Source organism: Balaenoptera acutorostrata, chromosome 5 (assembly GCF_949987535.1).
Source record: "Balaenoptera acutorostrata chromosome 5, mBalAcu1.1, whole genome shotgun sequence".
NCBI lineage: Eukaryota > Metazoa > Chordata > Mammalia > Artiodactyla > Balaenopteridae > Balaenoptera > Balaenoptera acutorostrata.
Genome location: NC_080068.1, coordinates 116,307,619 through 116,329,472, shown reverse-complemented (window position 1 = coordinate 116,329,472; position 21,854 = coordinate 116,307,619). Strand labels below are relative to the sequence as shown.

At 35.5% G+C, this 21,854-nt stretch overlaps 1 protein-coding gene across 9 annotated transcripts in view; it reads left to right on the top strand.

Annotated features, from left to right (window-relative positions):
• The window catches only part of ZGRF1 (zinc finger GRF-type containing 1), a 79,092-nt gene that overhangs the window by 13,109 nt on the left and 44,129 nt on the right, over window positions 1-21,854 (top strand). For all 9 annotated transcript variants that reach the window (XR_009008386.1, XM_057546997.1, XM_057546998.1 and 6 more), the window contains exons 5-9: window positions 151-336; window positions 646-2,854; window positions 16,394-16,467; window positions 18,345-18,395; window positions 19,956-20,039. Coding sequence is in view for 8 of the 9 variants with exons in the window: in XM_057546997.1 (XP_057402980.1) it covers window positions 151-336; window positions 646-2,854; window positions 16,394-16,467; window positions 18,345-18,395; window positions 19,956-20,039 (2,604 nt within the window). In the remaining variant the exon portion in view is untranslated. The remainder of the gene's footprint in view (window positions 1-150; window positions 337-645; window positions 2,855-16,393; window positions 16,468-18,344; window positions 18,396-19,955; window positions 20,040-21,854) is intronic.

Here is a 21,854-nt window from a genome sequence, read left to right as displayed (position 1 = left end):
TAATCAATAATTTAGTTATCGATTCATTCATTCAACAACTATTTATCGAATATGCATTGTGTCTTTGCTTGTGCTAGAAGCTTATTGGAACACATAGGTAATCAAATAATTAGATGTATATGATCTTGATGTTAATTCTTTAAAATTTAGGTGAAACCTGGAGATGATTTAGAAAGTGATCGATACTTAATCACAGTTGAGGAGGTTAAAGTTACTGGAAGCACAGCTGTCAAACAGGATGTTGTTAAAGAAGCACCAGCATTGAATTCAAAGAGGTTTATATCTTCTGGCCGGTCCCTTGGATGTCAGCCTGCTGGTTTAAAAAGGAAGTTTGCTGTAAGTTTCTCTGTTGAAAATAATGAATCAATACATATTTATAAAATTGTTTTAAGAAGTAGTGAATTGTGAAGCTATTGTACTGTATGATTAAAACAGTGCTTCATAGTATATGCTTAGGTAGAAAGGAAGTAAACCTTAATCTTAATACAAATGAGTGTTTGCATTTTAGCTTAGCAAACTTTATATCTTAATTATTACTTTACCTTGTAAAACATCCACATTCCTTTTTCTTTTTTTTTTTAGTCAGTTCATTTTACATTTTCTTCATAGGTTATAGAACAGCTAATAATTGTTTAATATTTTTAGGGTTTTCAAGGACCGCGTCAAGTGCCAAAGAAAATGGTTATTACAGAAAATAATGAATCAGCTGCTTCATTTGAAGCTAAGAAGCCTGGTCCTATTTTTCTTTCTCCATTCTACAGCACACCTCCTTTGTTTTCTACAGTTGGCAAGAAAGATATAAATAATATACCAACAGACCCTGAGAACATTGTGACTTACAAGAACAGAGAGAGAAATGGCATACCTTTTTCTTCACTTGTCTCTACTTCGTCCTTCAAGGTTAACCCAGAAATGCTGTGTGAAGAAAATTATTTTTGCTCTCCTGTCAGTTTTGTAAATAAGCATTCAGATTCTTTACTGACCAATGAGCCCATGAAAAGAGATAGTTTGGTATCTCACTGTTTAGGAGTTTCACAAAATATTAGAAGCAAAGCCCAAATATTAGCTCTTCTGAAGTCCAAATCAACTAGTACATCTAAGGAACTGAATTCTGAGATTACAGGACATTTCCCTCAGATGCAACCACAAGGAAGTTTAAACATTCCTACTAAACCAAAGTGCTTAATTGAACAGGAAGAGTATGCTGAGGTGAAGAGCACAGAAAGTTTACACTACCAGCATCAATCAGAAAATACCATGAGAAATGAAAGCCGGTGGGCCATGTATTTATCCTCACAGAGTTCGCCTATACATTCCTCTACGGTAGATGGAAATGATATAGAAAAAAAACCCAAGGCCCGAGTTGGTAATTTAAACTTGAAAGACCTTTTGGTGCAAAAAAGGATACAGTTCTTTGAAACAGGTGCTGAAAATGGAAAAAACTCTAACGAAGACAAGTCAGTAGATGATAATGATCAAACCTGGGATCAAGAAGGGAAATTAGAAATTCCTTCATTCTGTGAAAGCAGCAGCTTACCAGTTACATGTAGTAACACAGAAAATGATGGCTTGTTATCAGAATCTGACATTCAAGAAAATAATAAAAGACCTCTTAATCAAAATGACCAGATGGGCATAAAAGGATCAATTCTCATTAGAAAAAAAGCTCAGGAGATAGATATACATGGAACACCAGAAAAGGAGTATAAACATCTGCAAATTGAATCTTCACTAAGTAACAATTCTGGGATCTCTGATGATAATACTGACATATTTTCTAAAAGTAGTACTAATAATGAACTCCTTAATAATATTCATGAACCTATGAGTAATGTAACACAGCCACTTGTGGAGGTCACATTTAATCTGAAGAATTTTGAAACCAGTGACACTGAGGAGGAATCACAGGAAAGCAACAGAATTTCCCAGGATTCAGAGGGTTGGGTGAAAGAAACTTTGGTCAATGACATCAATTCAAGATGTGAGAATATAAGCTGTAAAGAAGTTGGCAGTGAACACTTGCCCATCTTAACGTCTACTGGGGGCAAACTATCAGAGACATTTCCCATGAAGGAGATTCTGCCATCACAGTTTTGTGATAAAACTTGTGTAGGTTTTGACAGAGGACGTTGGAAAGCTGGAAACACTGGAAAAGAAATAGAGGAGTGGAGTGACACATTAAGCAACTTTGACTCATCTTTAGAGTGGACTGATGATGTATATGCAGAAAATAATGAAGGCAGTAATAAATCTATTAGTGCTTCATTCCCAAATAAATCTGAAATTATAAACACAAATTTACATGTTCCTCATTTTTTAAACATAGCCACTCATCAGAATACTGAAAAAAACCCATTTACAGAACACGCTCCGCCTCAGCCTTTTATTATGGGAAGTGACTTGGACAAAAATACCAAACAGGTTTTACCATTAACCTCTAGCAGTGACAACAGTATCCAGCTATTACATGCCAGTCAGATTCACTCTGAAGAATGTATTGCACTTGATAAATCACATACCCAAGTTTCCAATTCTTTGCTTTACCCTTTGGGAAAAAAACATCCTATTTCCAAAGACACAGAATCACATATTCCTGAATCTGAAGACTTGGGAAGGACTAGAAGTTTACCCCAGGACCATATTGATGTAGAAACTGCTGGAGAAAGCAAACAATACTGGAATAATCCTAGACATTCTTCAGAACTTTCCAGATTAGTAAATAGCATTTCCCTATTAAAATCATTGTCTGAACACACTACGGCTTTGGAAGGCTTGGAAGTATTGAAAAAGAGGAATACCGCTTTTAAACAACAAGGAACTCGTCAGACAGATGAGCCAGATAGCAATCCTGAAGGTTAGAATGTCATGTCTGTTTTGGATTGTTCTCTTTATAGTTCTGAGGATGAGAAGATATTTGCTCTGGAGGCTACATTAAGAATTACATGGTATTTAAATAGGTAATACATGTACTTGGTAAAATCAACTCTAATAGAAGATAATATAGTGAAAAGTAAGTCTCCTTCCTACCATAGCCCTTCAGTCCACTCCTCAGAATTAGCAATCTTCTTCCAGAGTATCCTTTCAAAAATATGTTATGCGTATATAAGCATATATAGGCACATATAAGCAAATATGTGTGTGTGTTATAATCCATTCCTGTCGTTATACATTTTTGGTCATGTGCTAGGAGATACTTTTTTAAGAAAAAAGTCATGAGCTCATATTGATATCTCTAACTCCAGTTCTAAACCACAGGGTTCTTCCTTTCTTCCCTTCATTCCATAATTGTGTTTCTTTATTCTCAGAGTGGAAAGGGTCCTGGTGCCCAGCAACATCAGTATATTTACTTCCTCAATTCTATGGTGCACACCAAATGGTTTCCAAATTGTTAAACCAATATCACTACTGGCAAAAAAATTTGTAAATTTGTAAAGCTTACAAATTCCTTGGAGTTTTTCTTTGTTTGCATTTTTTTTTTTTAAACTGGTTGTGTTTTGTTTCTTTGTTTGTGTTTAGAGAATATCCTGAGAGTATAGAGTTGGAGTATTATGTTCCAAAGTTATTGGGTGCTTTCTTTTCTTTACCGTGATTATGTTATCATTTGATATAAATATAGTTAAGTTCATCGTCTATATTTCATATGAGGATATAGTTGATTTATTCTTTAAAAAAATTTTTTTTCTGACTATGTAAAATATTAACTGAGTACAAAAATCAAACCTGTATATAAACATATACTAGATTCCTTCCTTATGCCTTCCATCCTATTCCTACCTGCTGTAGGTAACCAATATATCATACTTGTGGTCTGGTTTTTATTTTTTACTTTTTGCAAAAATAAACACCTCCCTGTATAAATTCTTGTTTCCCCTTATTCAACATAAGATACTGTGCTCTGTATTTTTTAGCACCTTGCTTCTTTTCACTTAATAATATATCCTGGAAATCACTATATATCACTTCATAGGACTCATCCTCATTTTATTTGTTTATAGCTGTATAATATTTTACTGTGTGGATGAACCATCATTTTTGCAACCAGTCTCCAGTATTTTGCTATTGCAAATAATGTGACAATAAGTAACTTCATATATCTGTATCTATATAACTATATGGACTTTTTGCATGTTACTGCAGGTGTGTCTTCAGGGCAAATTCCTAGCAGTAAGGTTGTTGGGTAAAGGTGTGTCTTTGTTAGATACTTCAAAATTCTCTCAAAGGAATCATACCATTTCTCATTCCCACCAATAATGTATGAGAGTGCCTGTTTCTCCATAGCATTGCCAGTAGAGTATTTTGCGACGCTTTTGAATTTTTACCAATCTAATAGATGAGAAATGAGAGTGTATTTTAGATTTGTATTTCTATCACTACAAGGGAAATTGAGCTTTTCATATGTTTAAGCATCATTTGTATGTCTTTTTTCATGAATTGTCTGCTCTACTCTTTTGTTCAGTCTTTTAATGGTTGTTGGTCTTTTATTCTCTTTTACTTGGAAGAGCTCTTTATATATTAGAAATAGCAGCCCTTTATCTATGTTGCAGATATTTTCTTTCAGTATGTCATTGATTGTTCTTTTGACTTGACTTGTGGTACGTTGCCAATAGCATTTTTTTTTAAGAAAAATAATATTATAGGACATAAATGTTATATACACATGAATGTGAATGAACAGTGTACTCAAAAGTTAAAATTGAACTCTTCTTTGAATATCTCAAGGAATCCCTGAGAAAAATAGGAGTAAATTATTGTACCTAGTAAAATGTTTCTTTCAAATGTAGTTAAATATGATGACTATTATTACAGTTTATTTTCTTTTTTTAAAAAATAAATTTATTTATTTATTTTTGGCTGCATTGGGTCTTCGTTGCTGCTTGTGGGCTTTCTCTAGCTGTGGCAAGCGGGGGGCTACTCATCGTTGTGGTGCGCGGGCTTCTCATTGTGGTGGTTTCCTCTGTTGCAGAGCACGGGTTCTAGGCATGCAGGTTTCAGTAGTTGTGGCATGCGGGCTTGGTAGTTGTGAATCATGGGCTCTAGAGCACAGGCTCAGTAGTTGTGACGCATGGGCTTAGTTGTTCTGCGGCATGTGGGATTTTCCCGGACTGGGGCTGGAACCTGTGTCCCCTGCATTGGCAGGCGGATTCTTAACCACTGTGCCACCAGGAAGTCCCTACAGTTTATTTTCTAAAAAATTAAAAATAAGAAGAAACCTACTGAAAAATAAATATGGGTAGATGTAGTTATGCAATGTCATATAAGGACATAAATTCCTAATACGAAGGTTTAGAAATTACAGAATTTAGTTTTGGGGAATTTATTCTTTTTTCTTAGCAAGTTGGAGAAGAGGATTACAGTTGATTCTCATTATTTGTGGTGGTTATGTTCTATAAAGTTACCAAACAGTGGATTAGTGAAAAATAGGCCATTGCTTTTTGGAGAAATGCAGGGTTAGGTTCCCTCAAACCTCTGGTCAGAACATTTTCATCAACTGATCAGTACAAAACCTTGTTTTATGTGTGTTTTCATTTAAAGATGCTTTATTTAATATATATTGGTGATTGATTAACACTGAACTTATGACCAATAGCACTGTAACTAACTCATGCCTGAATGAAACTTACCACATGTTTTCTACATGAGGGACATCACAGCCTTCTTGCACTTAGGAACACTACGCAGCACTACGCTTAGGGAACATTTTAAATAGCAAGGTCACCAATAAAAAGCCCCCAAATATGAAAAATGTACTAAATAGATCACAAAAAGGACACTTGTTTGTAGCGTGAGGGCTGGAATTAGAAGGCAGAATGTCCCCTTGTTCTACCTCAGCTGGGAATGTGCATGTCGCCTTGTTCTACCTCAGCTGGGAATGTGCATGTCAAGCAACTCATTTTTTGTAGCTCTGCATGTCTGCAGATGACCTCAGAAACACAGTATTGATTTGGGGGTTACAAATAAATTTTAGCAAGTAGGCGGAATCTGTGAATAATGAGGATTGACTGTATTTTCTGACATAAATATATTTCTCTAGAAATGATTAAGTTGGTTTTCTTGAGACAATTTGAGAATTGGAATTTGTTTTTATTGGAATATAGCAAATCACTTCATGGATTTTAATACAGAATTAGAGAAGAATCTGTTTTACCACCATTTTAGAATGTGTGAGAGTGTTAAAAAAACATTTTCTCCAGTATCTTCAAGTTTTTGTGAGATGACTGGATATATTTTAGAAATGTTAATTTAGAATTTTATTCTTGAGTGAAGGCAGTAAAGGGAAAAATAATTTTCATCCAGTGCCTTTTTAAAATTCCTTTTATAAATAACCTCAAGTTCCAAAATCCACTTATTTTTGTTTCATTTAGTATAGTCTGAATGTTTACAGGAAAATAATGAAACCAAAAGTAACAATTGGCAAAAAGTGAAGTTTGCACTGGATATGGCTATTTTTTTTAACAGTAGTTATCACTGAAATTATAGTCTTATTGGTGACTTTGCAAGAAACTGAGATTATTATTATTATTTTTTTTTTTTTTTTTATTTATTTATTTTTGGCTGTGTTGGGTCTTCGGTTCGTGCGAGGGCTTTCTCCAGTTGCGGCAAGCGGGGGCCACTCTTCATCGCGGTGCGGGGACCGCTCTTCATCGCGGTGCGCGGGCCTTTCTCTATCGCGGCCCCTCCCGTCGCGGGGCACAGGCTCCAGACGCGCAGGCTCAGCAATTGTGGCTCACGGGCCCAGCTGCTCCGTGGCATGTGGGATCTTCCCAGACCAGGGCTCGAACCCGTGTCCCCTGCATTAGCAGGCAGACTCCCAACCACTGCGCCACCAGGGAAGCCCAGAAACTGAGATTATTGAATTTCTTTTAAGGGAAAAATCCCATTTTAAACAGATAGCTAATAAGGTGGTTTGGCCTAGCCACCCTGTCCTCCTTTTTTTGTTCCTTTATGCACTTTCCTTTCTTTCTTTTTTTTTCCTGTTTTCCTTTAACATCTTTATTGGAGTATAATTGCTTTACAATGTTGTGTTAGCTTCTGCTATATAACAGAGTGAATCAGCTATATGCATACATATATCCCCATATCCCTTCCCTCTTGCGTCTCCCTCCCACCCTCCCTATCCCATCCCTCTAGGTGGTCACACAGCACCGAGCTGATCTCCCTGTGCTATGTGGCTGCTTCCCACTAGCTATCTATTTTACATTTGGTAGTGTATATATGTCATTGTTACTCTCTCACTTCGTCCCAGCTTACCCTTCCCCCTCCCCGTGTCCTCAAGTCCATTCTCTACATCTGCATCTTTATTCCTGTCCTGCCCCTAGGTTCATCAGAACCATTTTTTTTTTCTAGATTCCATATATATGCGTTCACATACCATATTTGTTTTTCCCTTTCTGACTTACTTCACTCTGTTTGACCGACTCTAGGTCCATCCACCTCACTACAAGTAACTCAATTTTGCTTCTTTTTATTATGGCTGAGTAACATTCCATTGTATATATGTGCCACATCTTCTTTATCCATTCATCAGTTGATGGACACTTAGGTTGCTTCCATGTCCAGGCTGTTGTAAATAGTGCTGCAATGAATATTCTGGTACATGACTCTTTTTGAATTATGGTTTTCTTAGGATATATGCCCAGTAGTGGGATTGCTGGGTCATATGGTAGTTCTGTTTTTAGTTTTTTAAGGAACCTCCATACTGTTCTCCTTAGTGGCTCCATCAATTTACATTCCCACCAACAGTGCAGGAGGGTTCCCTTTTCTCCACACCCTCTCCAGCATTTATTGTTTGTAGATTTTTTGATGATTGCCATTCTGACTGGTGTGAGGTGTTACCTCACTGTAGTTTTGATGTGCATTTCTCTAGTGATTAGTGATGTTGAGCATCCTTTCATGTGTTTGTTGGCAATCTATATCTTCTTTGGAGAAATGTCTATTTAGGTCTTTTGCCCATTTTTGGATTGGGTTGTTTGTGTTTCTGATATTGAGCTGCATGAGGTGCTTGTACATTTTGGAGATTAATCCTTTGTCAGTTGCTTCATTTGCAAATATTTTCTCCCATTCTGAGGGTTGTCTTCGTCTTCTTTATGTTTTACTTTCTGAGCAAAAGCTTTTAAGTTTCATTAGGTCCCATTTGTTTATTTTTGTTTTTATTTCCATTTCTCTAGGAGGTGGGTCAAAAAGGATCCTGTTATGTTTTATGTCATAGAGTGTTCTGCCTACATTTTCCTCTAAGAGTTTTATAGGGTCTGGCCTTACATTTAGGTCTTTAATCCATTTTGAGTTTATTTTTGTGTATGGTGTTAAGGAGTGTTCTAATTTCATTCTTTTACATGTAGCTGTCCAGTTTTCCCAGCACAACTTATTGAAGAGGCAGTCTTTCCTCCATTGTATACTCTTGCCTCCTTTATCAAAGATAAGGTGACCATATGTGTGTGGGTTTATCTCTGGGCTTTCTATCCTGTTCCATTGATCTCTATTTCTGTTTTGTGTCAGTACCATACTGCCTTGATTACTGTAGCTTTGTAGTATAGTCTGAAGTCTGGGAGCCTAATTCCTCCAGCTCCGTTTTTCTTAAGATTGCTTTGGCTATTCGGGGTCTTTTGTGTTTCCATAAAAATTGTGAAATTTTTTTGTTCTAGTTCTGTAAAAAATGCCATTGGTAGTTTGATAGGGATTGCATTGAATATATAGATTGCTTTGGGTAGTATAGTCATTTTCACAATGTTGATTCTTCCAATCCAAGAACATGGTATATCTCTCCATCTGTTTGTATCATCTTTAATTTCTTACATCAGTATCTTATAGTTTTCTGCATACAGGTCTTTTGTATCCTTGGGTAGGTTTATTCCTAGGTATTTTATTCTTTTTGTTGCAATGGTAAATGGAAGTGCTTCCTTAATTTCTCTTTCAGATTTTTCATCATTAGTGTATAGGAATGCAAAAGATTTCTGTACACTAATTTTGTATCCTGCAACTTTACCAAATTCATTGATTAGCTCTAGTACTTTTCTGGTAGCATCTTTAGGATTCTCTATGTATAGTATCATGTCATCTGCAACAGTGACAGTTTACTTCTTCTTTTCCGAACTGGATTCCTTTTATTTTTCTTCACTGATTGCTGTGGCTAAAACTTCCAAAACTATGTTGAATAATGATGGTGAGAGTGGGCAACCTTGTCTTGTTCCTGATCTTAGAGGAAATGGTTTCAGTTATTCACCATTGAGAACGATGTTGGCTGTGGGTTTGTCATATATGGCCTTTATTATGTTGAGGTAGGTTCCCTCTGTGCCTAGTTTCTGGAGAGTTTTTATCATAAATGGGTGTTGAATTTTGTCAAAAGCTTTTTCTGCATCTATTGAGATGATCATATGGTTTTTATCCTTTATTTTGTAAATATAGTATATCACATTGATTGATTTGCATATATTGAAGAATCCTTGCATTCCTGGGATAAACCCCATTTGATCATGGTGTACGATCCTTTTAATGTGCTGTTGGAGTCTGTTTGCTAATATTTTGTTGAGGATTTTTGCATCTATGTTCATCAGAGATATTGGCCTGTAGTTTTCTTTTTTTGTGACATTTTTGTCTGGTTTTGCTATCAGGGTGATGGTGGCCTAGTAGAATGAGTTTGAGAGTGTTCCTCCCTCTGCCATATTTTGGAAGAGTTTGAGAAGGATTAGCTCTTCTCTAAATGTTTGATAGAATTCGCCTGTGAAGCCATCTGGTCCTGGGCTTTTGTTTGTTGGAAGATTTTTAATCACAGTTTCAATTTCAGTGCTTGTGATTGGTCTATTTATATTTTGAATTTCTTCCTGGTTCAGTCTTGGAAGGTTGTGCTTTTCTAAGAATTTGTCCGTTTCTTCCAGGTTGTCCATTTTATTGGCATATAGTTGCTTGTGTAATCTCTCACGATCCTTTGTATTTCTGCAGTGTCAGTTGTTACTTCTCCTTTTTCATTTTTAATACTATTTTTTTTTCCTTTGAATTTGTATATAAATTTAATTTTTTGGCTTTTTTAATGACATACAGTTGACTTACTATATTATATTAGTTTCAGGTATACAACATAGTGATTAGATATTTTTATAGACTAGACTCCAAAAAAAGGTGCTACAATATACTGACTATATACCCTGTACTGTACATTGCATATTTTTTTCACACACACACACTGTATTTTATTTTTACAAGAGATAAGTAGACTGACACCAAGCATTGTACATGGATGACCACAACAAAAGCAACAATGATTGCAATTACCAAACATGAAACACACTCATACTATGTCATAATATTGACATTCAGTCCAGTAATCCTCCACTGTAACAGCTCCTTTACTTTGCAGTGAAAATTGATTTGTATATTCTTTGCCTCTGAGTCCTTGTGGGATTTTTTTTTTTAATTCAGACAGAAAGTCACAAAAATTATACTCATCCTCATCAGTTCACTCAGTCCCATGTAATTAATTTTTTTTTTCATCTTGATCTTTTGTTAGCACTTTTATGAGTTCATCAGTTTTTCATTAGAGTTCTGAAAATGCTTATTCATTCAGTTCAGCAGTACAGTCAGTTACCAGAAACCTGTACTTGTCAGAGTCTTTTCCATGAATTTCTTGAAGATGAAAGCCTTTTATAGGAACATATTTGCAAAAGCATCAGAGTACACCCAGAACTGTCTGTAAATGACAAAAGACTTAAAAATGACCACTGTTAAAGATTTGATGAAAGTTCATAATAATGCAGTTGACAAGAAAATTAGTTATTTCTGAGATATACATTTTAAAGTAATAACTAGGATTATTACTTATAACAGTATACCAGAACATATAAGATTTTTAGAAATTTCATGTAATGTCTGAAACATTTATATTAACATATTTCCATACATATTTCCATACAAATACAAATATAAGATTTTTAGAAATTTCATATAATGTCTGAAACCTTTATATTAACATATTTCCATACATATTTCCATACAAATACAAATATAAGATTTTTAGAAATTTCATGTAATGTCTGAAACCTTTATATTAACATATTTCCATACAAATAACCCAATGAAAGTTTAGTATTAGTTGGTTTGTTTGTTGTTTTATACTGCAGGTTCTTATTAGGCATCAATTTTATACACATCAGTGTATACATGTCAATCCCAATCGCCCAATTCAGCACACCACCATCCCCACCTCACCGCAGTTTTCCCCCCTTGGTGTCCATATGTCCATTCTCTACATCTGTGTCTCAACTTCTGCCCTGCAAACTGGCTCATCTGTACCATTTTTCTAGGTTCCACATACATGCATTAATATACGATATTTGTTTTTCTCTTTCTGACTTACTTCACTCTGTATGACAGTCTCTAGATCCATCCACTTCTCAACAAATGACTCAATTTCGTTCCTTTTTATGGCTGAGTAATATTCCATTGTATATATGTACCACAACTTCTTTATCCATTCGTCTGTTGATGGGCATTTAGGTTGCTTCCATGACCTGGCTATTGTAAATAGTGCTGCAATGAACATTTGGGTGCATGTGTCTTTTTTTTTTTTTTTAATTAATTAATTAATTTATTTATTTATGGCTGTGGTGGGTCTTTGTTTCTGTGCTAGGGCTTTCTCTAGTTGCGGCAAGTGGGGGCCACTCTTCATCGCGGTGCGCAGGCCTCTCGCTATCGTGGCCTCTCTTGTTGCAGAGCACAGGCTCCAGATGCGCAGGCTCAGTAATTGTGGCTCACGGGCCTAGTTGCTCCGCGGCATGTGGGATCCTCCCAGACCAGGGCCCGAACCCGCGTCCCCTGCATTGGCAGGCAGACTCTCAACCACTGCGCCACCAGGGAAGCCCGCATGTGTCTTTTTGAATTACGGTTTTCTCTGGGTATATGCCCAGTAGTGGGATTGCTGGGTCATATGGTAATTCTATTTTTAGTTTTTTAAGGAACCTCCATATTGTTCTCCATAGTGGCTGTATCAATTTACATTCCCACCAACAGTGCAAGAGGGTTCCCTTTTCTCCACACCCTCTCCAGCATTTGTTGTTTGTTGATTTTCTGATGATGCCCATTCTAACAGGAGTGAGGTGATACCTCATTGTAGTTTTGATTTGCATTTCTCTAATAATTAGTGATGTTGAGCATCTTTTCATGTGCTTCGTAGCCGCCTGTATGTCTTCTTTGGAGAAATGTCTATTTAGGTCTTCTGCCCATTTTTGGATTGGGGTGTTTGTTTCTTTAATATTGAGCTGAATGAGCTGTTTATATATTTTGGAGATTAATCCTTTGTCCGTTGATTCGTTTGCAAATATTTTCTCCCATTCTGAGGGTTGTCTTTTCGTCTTGTTTATGGTTTCCTTTGCTGTGCAAAAGCTTTGAAGTTTCATTAGGTGCCATTTGTTTATTTTTGTTTTTATTTCCATTGCTCTAGGAGGTGGATCAAAAAAGATCTTGCTGTGATTTATGTCAAAGAGTGTTCTTCCTATGTTTGCCTCTAAGAGTTTTATAGTGTCCAGTCTTATATTTAGGTCTCTAATCCATTTTGAGTTTATTTTTGTGTATGGTGTTAGGGAGTATTCTAATTTCATTCTTTTACATGTAGCTGTCCAGTTTTCCCAGCACCACTTATTGAAGAGACTGTCTTTTCTCCATTGTATATCTTTGCCTCCTTTGTCATAGATTAGTTGACCATAGGTGCGTGGGTTAATCTCTGGGCTTTCTATCTTGTTCCATTGATCTATGTTTCTGTTTTTGTGCCAGTACCATATTGTCTTGATTACTGTAGCTTTGTAGTAGAGTCTGAAGTCAGGGAGTCTGATTCCTCCAGCTCCATTATTTTGCCTCAAGACTGCTTTGGCTATTCGGGGTCTTTTGTGTCTCCATACAAATTTTAAGATGATTTGTTCTAGCTCCGTAAAAAATGCCATTGGTAATTTGATAGGGATTGCATTGAATCTGTAGATTGCTTTGGGTAGTATACTCATTTTCACAATGTTGATTCTTCCAATCCAAGAACATGGTATATCTCTCCATCTGTTGGTATCATCTTTAATTTCTTTCATCAGTGTCTTATAGTTTTCTGCATACAGGTCTTTTGTCTCCCTAGGTAGGTTTATTCCTAGGTATTTTACTCTTTTTGTTGCAATGGTAAATGGGAGTGCTTCCATAATTTCTCTTTCAGATTTTTCATCATTAGTGTATAGGAATGCAAGAGATTTCTGTGCATTAATTTTGTATCCTGCAACTTTACCATATTCATTAATTAGCTCTAGCAGTTTTCTGGTGGCAGTTTTAGGATTCTCTATGTATAGTATCATGTCATCCGCAAACAGTGACAGTTTTACTTCTTCTTTTCCAATTTGTATTCCTTTTATTTCTTTTTCTTCTCTGATTGCCGTGGCTAGGACTTCCAGAACTATGTTGAATAATAGTGGTGAGAGTGGACATCCTTGTCTCGTTCCTGATCTTAGAGGAAATGCTTTCAGTTTTTCACCATTGAGAATGATGTTTCCTGTGGGTTTCTCATATATGGCCTTTATTATGTTGAGGTAGGTTCCCTCTATGCCCACTTTCTGGAGAGTTTTTATCATAAATGGGTGTTGAATTTTGTCAAAAGCTTTTTCTGCATCTATTGAGATGATCATATGGTTTTTTTTTTTCAATTTGTTAATATGGTGTATCACATTGTTTGATTTGCGTATATTGAAGAATCCTTGCATCCCTGGGATAAATCCCACTTGATCGTGGTGTATGATCCTTTTAATGTGTTGTTGGATTCTGTTTGCTAGTATTTTGTTGAGGATTTTTGCATCTATATTCATCAGTGATATTGGTCTGTAATTTTCTTTTTTTGTAGTGTCTTTGTCTGGTTTTGGTATCATGGTGATGGTGGCCTCATAGAATGAGTTTGGGAGTGATCCTTCCTCTGCAATTTTTTGGAAGAGTTTGAGAAGGATAGGTGTTAGCTCTTCTCTAAATGTTTGATAGAATTCACCTGTGAAGCCATTTGGTCCTGGACTTTTGTTTGTTGGAAGATTTTTAATCACAGTTTCAATTTCAGTGCTTGTGATTGGTCTGTTCATATATTCTGTTTCTTCCTGGTTCAGTCTTGGAAGGTTGTGCTTTTCTAAGAATTTGTCCATTTCTTCCAGGTTGTCCATTTTATTGGCATATAGTTGCTTGTGTAATCTCTCACGATCCTTTGTATTTCTGCAGTGTCAGTTGTTACTTCTCCTTTTTCATTTTTAATACTATTGATTTGAGTCTTCTCCCTTTTTTTCTTGATGAGTCTGGCTAAGGGTTTATCAATTTTGTTTATCTTCTCAAAGAACAAGCTTTTAGTTGTATTGATCTTTGCTGTTGTTTCCTTCATTACTTTTTCATCTGTTTCTGATCTGATCTTTATGATTTCTTTCCTTCCGCTAACTTTGGGGTTTTTTTGTTCTTTCTGTAATTGCGTTAGGTATAAGGTTAGGTTGTTTATTTGAGATTTTTCTTGTTTCTTGAGGTAGGATTGTATTGCTATAAACTTCCGTCTTAGAACTGCTTTTGCTGCATATCATAGGTTTTGGGTTGTTGTGTTTTCATTGTCATTTGTTTCTAGGTATTTTTTGATTTCCTCTTTGATTTATTCAGTGATCTCTTGGTTATTTAGTAGTGTATTGTTTAGCCTCTATGTGTTTGTATTTTTTACAGTTTTTTTTCCTGTAATTGATATCTAGTCTCATAGTGTTGTGGTCGGAAAAGATACTTGATATGATTTCAATTTTCTTAAATTTACTGAGGCTTGATTTGTGACCCAGAATATGGTCTATCCTGGAGAATGTTCCATGAGCACTTGAGAAGAAAGTGTATTCTGTTGTTTTTGGGTGGAATGTCCTATAAATATCAATTACGTCCATCTTGTTTAATGTGTTATTTAAAGCTTGTGTTTCCTTATTTATTTTCATTTTGGATGATCTGTCCATTGGTGAAAGTGAGGTGTTAAAGTCCCCTACTATTATTGTGTCACAGTCAATTTCCCCTTTTATGGCTGTTAGCATTTGCCTTATCTATTGAGATGCTCCTATGTTGGGTGCATAAATATTTACAATTGTTATATCTTCTTCTTGGATTGATCCCTTGATCGTTATGTAGTGCCCTTCTTTGTCTCTTGTAAGAGTCTTTATTTTAAAGTCCATTTTGTCTGATATGAGTATTGCTACTCCAGCTTTCTTTTGATTTCCATTTACATGGAATATCTTTTTCCATCCCCTCACTTTCAGTCTGTATGTGTCCCTAGGTCTGAAGTGGGTCTCTTGTAGACAGCATATATACAGGTCTTGTTTTTGTATCCATTCAGCCAGTCTGTGTCTTTTGGTTGGAGCATTTAATCCATTTACATTTAAGGTAATTATTGATATGTATGTTCCTATTACCATTTTCTTAATTGTTTTGGGTTTGTTTTTGTAGATCTTTTCCTTCTCTTGTATTTCCTGCCTAGAGAAGTTCCTTTAGCATTTGTTGTAAAGCTGGTTTGGTGGTGCTGAACCCTCTTAACTTTTGCTTATGTGTAAAGGTTTTAATTTCTCCATCGAATCTGAATGAGACCCTGGCTGGTAGAGTAATCTTGGTTTTAGGTTTTTTCCTTTCATCACTTTAAATATGTCCTGCCACTCCCTTCTGGCTTGTAGAGTTTCTGCTGAAAAATCAGCTGTTAACCTTATGGGGATTCCCTTGTATGTTATTTGTTGCTTTTCCCTTGCTGCTTTTAATATTTTTTCTTTGTCGTTAATTTTTGATAGTTTCATTAATATGTGTCTCGGTGTGTTTCTCTTTGGGTGTATCCTGTGGGTGGTACTCTGCTTCCCGAACTTGATTGACTATTTCCTTTCCCATGTTAGGGAAGTTTTTGACTAATCTCCAAGTATTTTCTCAGGCCTTTCTCAGAACTCTCTTCTTGGTTCTCAAGCTGGCTGAGTTCCCCCCATCCTCCTTTCCATTCTGCAGGCTTGCCAGCTTTTTCTGTCTCAGAGTCTTTACACTTGTTCTGCCTTTCGCCTGAACACCTTTACGCCTGCATAGCTGGTTTTTTCTTGTCTTCAGGTTTCAATATAAATGTTACTTCCTGTGAGAGATCTCTTCAGATCATCCTGCTAACGTTACTCTCTCTCATATCACCCTGTGTTATGAGACCCTTTTGTATCACAATCTGAATTTATTTAACTTCTGTGTCCCTTTCTTTTCAAGGGATCTTGTTTGTTTTGTTCACTGCTGTTTCCCCAGTGCCTGGCATACTGTAGTTTGGAAACAATTGTTACATTCCTTGTTTCACTCAGTTTTAGAAATAAGTTTTTAAAAATTTTAGAGCACTACTATATTTATGATGAATAAGATCATTGGATTTTGTGCATTCTAGCTAGGAAACCATTGACTGCAGTAGTTTCACAAGCTATACCAAAGTCTCCTCATCTGAACCAGGATCCTCAACAGGTACATTTATTTCTGTCAGTATATTTATTATTTTGATATAGAATGTTCTATAATTTGTAATGATACTGTAGAAATACAGGGGTCTGAAGCTATGTTGGTTCACGACCTCTCCTGTATCTTAGTGATTTTTTTATTGCATCGCTTGGCCAAAAGAAACCTAGCAGTTCCATTTATTTAGTTAGTAGTATTAAAAACTTAGTAATTTGGTAAGCATTTTGTCTTTTTTTTCCAGTGTTATTGAGATATAATTGACAATATAACATTGTATTAGTTTAAGATGTACAACATAATGATTTGATATATGCATATATTGTGAAATGGTTACGATAAGCATTTTATTTTTAAATAAACACAGTTACTAATGGAATGCATGCACTTGTTGGGCACTGTCCAACTTCTCAAAGCTTGGAATAGATTCAGTTTCTAGGTCCACATTGATTTTTGTATGGCAATTGACTTTTTTTTTTTTTTTTTTTTTAATTTTATTTATTTATTTATTTATGGCTGTGTTGGGTCTTCGTTTCTGTGCGAGGGCTTTCTCCAGTTGTGGCAAGCGGGGGCCACTCTTCATCGCGGTGCGCGGGCCTCTCACTATCGCGGCCTCTCTTGTTGCGGAGCACAGGCTCCAGACGCGCAGGCTCAGTAATTGTGGCTCACGGGCCGAGTTGCTCTGCGGCATGTGGGATCTTCCCAGGCCAGGGCTCGAACCCGTGTCCCCTGCATTGGCAGGCAGATTCTCAACCACTGCACCACCAGGGAAGCCCCGGCAATTGACTTTTATCATAGCAATTTCCTAAAACCCAGCTTCACAAAGATATGATGTCAATGACAGAAATGACGTGAAATCTGATGTTGAAACTGAGCTACCTTGAGTTTGCAGTTTGTTCAGTTTCTGACAGATGTCTAATGACACTGTGTTTCCCTCAAATTTAAAATATCTTTGGAGCCTCTGTTGAGTTCACTGTGGCACCCCAAAGTACCTTGTTACACCAGTTTGGGAACCATGGAAATAATATAAAAAATAATAGTACTAAATAGGATGAAATGAAATTCTAGAATAAGTTATCTAGATTAGTGTTTCTCAGTGAAGATGCTTTTAGTACTTTTGAAGAGACAGTTCTTTCCTTGTTTCATTTACCCCCAGTTTGTATCATATTCTATTTTCCATGTTACTGTTTTTTTAATAATATCAATTTTTTCCTCCTTTTTTTTAAATGCGGAAAAAGGTAAAGAAAAAATAAAACTTACCATACCACCTGGAGATAATTACTATTAACATTTCCACCATTTTTGGCCTAATTTTAAAAATATAGTTAGATTGATGGGTACAAATAGTTTTATATCCTTTCTCCTTAATATCATATTATATTTTCTCACATTATTAAGAACTCTTACACATACCTTTTAAAGGTTACTTATCATTCCATCTCGTGGATATCCTATGCTTTGGACAAACAGTTCCCTATTTTGGACATTTAGATTATTTCCAGCATTTTGCTTTTGTAAATAAAACTTTAGTAGATGTTTTTGCACATAAATTATTGTTTACGTTTAGTTATTTCCTTAGATTTGATTCTTAGAAGTGGAACTGATAATTTGAAAGGCCAAGAACAACTTTCTTAGATTGTTGATATAAGTGAAATCAAAATATCTTAATGTTTTACAATATGAATATTTGTTTCATTTCATATTTACCAGTACTGAGATCTTTTAAAATTCTTCCTAAGTGAAATAGTATTTAATCAACACTTAGTTTTTATTTCTTTGATTATTAGTAATGGTGTCCTTATGTTTCTTATGTCTAAAAAAATCTATATTTTATTTTCTAACTTACTATTACCTTTTGGCTTATCTTATATTAATGTTCTATTCCTAAGATGATAAAAGAAAATGAAGTTGAACCAAGTGAATCACTTCAGTCTTTGCAGGTGAGTTAACTTTTAAAATGTAACATAGCCAGAAATTGTATTCGTATATATAGGTATGGCATGTAATTATGTTTGTATTCTATATTGCCAGTTTTCAAATTTATTTGTAATTAGTTACCCTTTTATACTCATTTAGATGAGCCTACTGTCTTGTATAAGTGTCCTGCGTAGTCAGTAGAATTTGGGTAAATAACAAATCTTTTATCATAAAGCTAATTTTTCAAACTTGCAAGCATTACCTAATCCAAGAATTGTCATTGACAATTACAACTACATCTGCAGGCTCTGTTGCCTAGAACAGTACAAAATAAAACAAAATCCATTGTGGTGACTCAATCATTTTTCACCCTTATATTACAAGATCAAGTGTATAAAATAATGAACAGTCAGCAGCTGCTTACAAATGATCACATTCTTACTGGGTTTTTTTCACTTGAAAAAAATACAGTTTAAACTTTTTCAAGGATAATTATCACAAAGTATAAATTGCAAATTAACACTATCACTGTTTTTCCCTCCAGGATGAGTTGCCATTTAAATAAATGTCGTATATTTTTAAAGCAAAATATTTTATAATCTCACAATAATGAAAAAGGTCTTAGAATCTTTTGCAAAAAAAAATAATTTAAATCTTTTTAGCATTAATATCAAAGTACATTTGTGTTTTTATAATAGCTTTCTTGCTACAACTCTCTGAATCAAACTCTTCATGCACACTAGTGATAGAAGGAACTTTCAAAACTTAAAGTTAGGGTGCTCTTAATACTTAATGCCACCTTCACCTTATTTCTGTAAGTGTGATTAGTCACACAAAGCAAAGGAGCTAGAAGATACTATATGCTAACTAATTTTTTAAACTCACTATATTCAAAAATGCTAGTTCTAAAATATGAGTTGAATGTTTTTAAGAGCTACCTGATTGGCAGTTGTGCTTATGTATATTGTTATAAAAGGAAAGTGACTATTATTTGAATAAATACACTATTTTACCTCTTTTAGTGACAAATATTTTCTCCATTTTTATTAAACATAAAGAAATTACTTGTACAGTTGAGCTCATTTTCTGAGTCTGTAGTTCATATTAGAAATTATGGCTATTTTATATAGTTACTTGATGAACTAAAAATGACTAGTTGCTGTTGTCTGTATCTTGTGTTTTATGGTTGCTAGAAGATGATTCACTCTTTAAATAAACTATTACACTTCTTTAATTTTACACTAATTTTTGAATTAAATAATCTGCATTAACATAAATATTAGTATGGGATTTATAACATACCCAGCAATGTTAAAAAAGAATTCAATTAAAAGTTTAGAATTCCAATTTTCTAATATGCTGAGTTTTTAAATTAACTAGTATAATACTTTTTCTGCTAGAGCACGCCTTTGCCGGGGGTAGCTTATTGTATGTATGTATATAGAGAAGCAGTATGGAGATGACAAGTATCATCATTTTCAAAGGACAGACTTAACTTTAAGTTTGAGGAATATTTTCCCATCAAACTCATAAACACCTACAAAACTATTATAGCTAACGTACTTATTGATATTTTATCCTAGTTCTTTTCCTTGGGCAGTGAAGAAGAGACTGCTTTTCTAGATGTTATTCCTAAACAAATGGACAGAGAAACCTGTGACCCCAAGGTAAAATTTGTGAAGAATTGATTTTCTAAGCCACAATGTTTTCCTGCTGTCTTTTTACACAACTATCAGAGTTTTCATAGTCAGAAGGTTAGTGAGCAAAATGAATTAACCTGGTTTTAAGAACAAGAGACACTAATGACTCCTACCCCTTTTTTTGGTCTTGAGCCCTCTCTCTGTTACTAATGAACTAATAATGCATTATGTATGCATAGGATATCCTAGGGATTGGGCACAAAGATATGTAAAGTACAGTTAATGAATGTTCTGTGTAGAACAAAGTGAAGATGTTTATAACTTTTAATTCATTATAGTTTACTCCACCACTTTTACTTCAGGCTGAAGGGATAGAAGTATATATAGCCCAAGCTCTAAGTAATGCTACCCACTCCACAGCAAAAATTGATAGAGACAACAGCATATAAATGGTTGGGTTTTGTAAATAGTGATTCTATTCTTAAAACTCAACAGATCTCTGGAAAAGATCTACATAGCATCAAAGAAAGCAAGGCATCTGTTTGCTTGTAGAGAATTTGTATTCCACATCAAACAAAGCAGAAATACACAGTCTTTAAAGGTTTAGACTTTTTTTTATTGATATATGTTATGTTTTAAAATTCAGAATAATGTTTTCAACAAAACTCTTGTTTCAGAGGCAATTTAGTTCCTTTCAAATGTGTGATTTAGAATCTTCATTTTTAAATAAGAGAATATTCAGATTATGTATTTTTGTCATTCTGTTAATTTATCAGTTAGAAATAAATTCATTCTTTATGTACATTCCTTTGTCTCTATGCACTCTTATTTTTCCACGTTCTGGGTAGGCTTTGTCACCCTGTGCAGAGTAAAAATCCTAGAACCCTCAAAGGGGCAGCAGAGAAAGCCATCTGAAGTCTGAAAGCAGACCAAGTCTCTGAGGGGGTGAAAGCACCCCTCTGAGGTACATGTCTGTGTTGGTACTCTTAGGCCTTTGTTCTCAGAGCTATAGGATCAGATCCTCTGGGAAGCTGGGAACCCAGCAACCCTCTTGCTAATAGCCTGATAGTTTACAAAACCCTTAAAGGAAAATGCTTCTTCTGTTCCTTCTCTCTTCCCCTCCTATTATCATGTGTTTATTGATTGCCTCCTGTATTCCAAGCATGGTATTAAATGCAAGTGATATCCTGATGAAGCAGAAGAGTCTTTGCCCTCAAGGAGCTTGCAGTACAGTTAGTATACAGATAAGAAGAAACTTCATTGTAGTGTAATGTGATGTCTATAATGGAAAGTTGTGGGGAATTCCCTGGCAGTCCAGTGGTTAGGACTCCACGCTTTCACTGCGAAGGGCCCGCGTTTGATCCCTGGTCAGGGAACTAAGACCCCACAAGCCATGCAGTGTGGCCAAAACAAAAATAAAAAACCAAAAAAGTTGTGTAATGTATAGTGGAAGCATAGAGGAAGGAGCACCTGTGTCTTTCTGGCTTAATCAACCCATTATCATTATACTCCTTGTGTTTGTAAAAAAAAAAAAAAAAAAAAAAATCATACTTATTAATGTTGACCTTGAATGCAGTTAAATCACTGCACTTTATTTATTTTTTAATGTTTTATTTATTTTTATTTATTTATCTTTGGCTGTGTTGCTGTGTGCGGGCTTTCTTCTAGTTGCCACAGGGGTTGCTTTTCGCTGCGGTGCTCTGGCTTCTCATTGCGGTGGCTTCTCTTGTTGCAGAGCATGGGCTCTAGGCGCGTGGGCTTCTGTAGTTGTGGCATACGGGCTCAGTAGTTGTGGCTCGTGGTCTTTAGAGTGCAGGCTCAGTAGTTGTGGCACACGGGCTT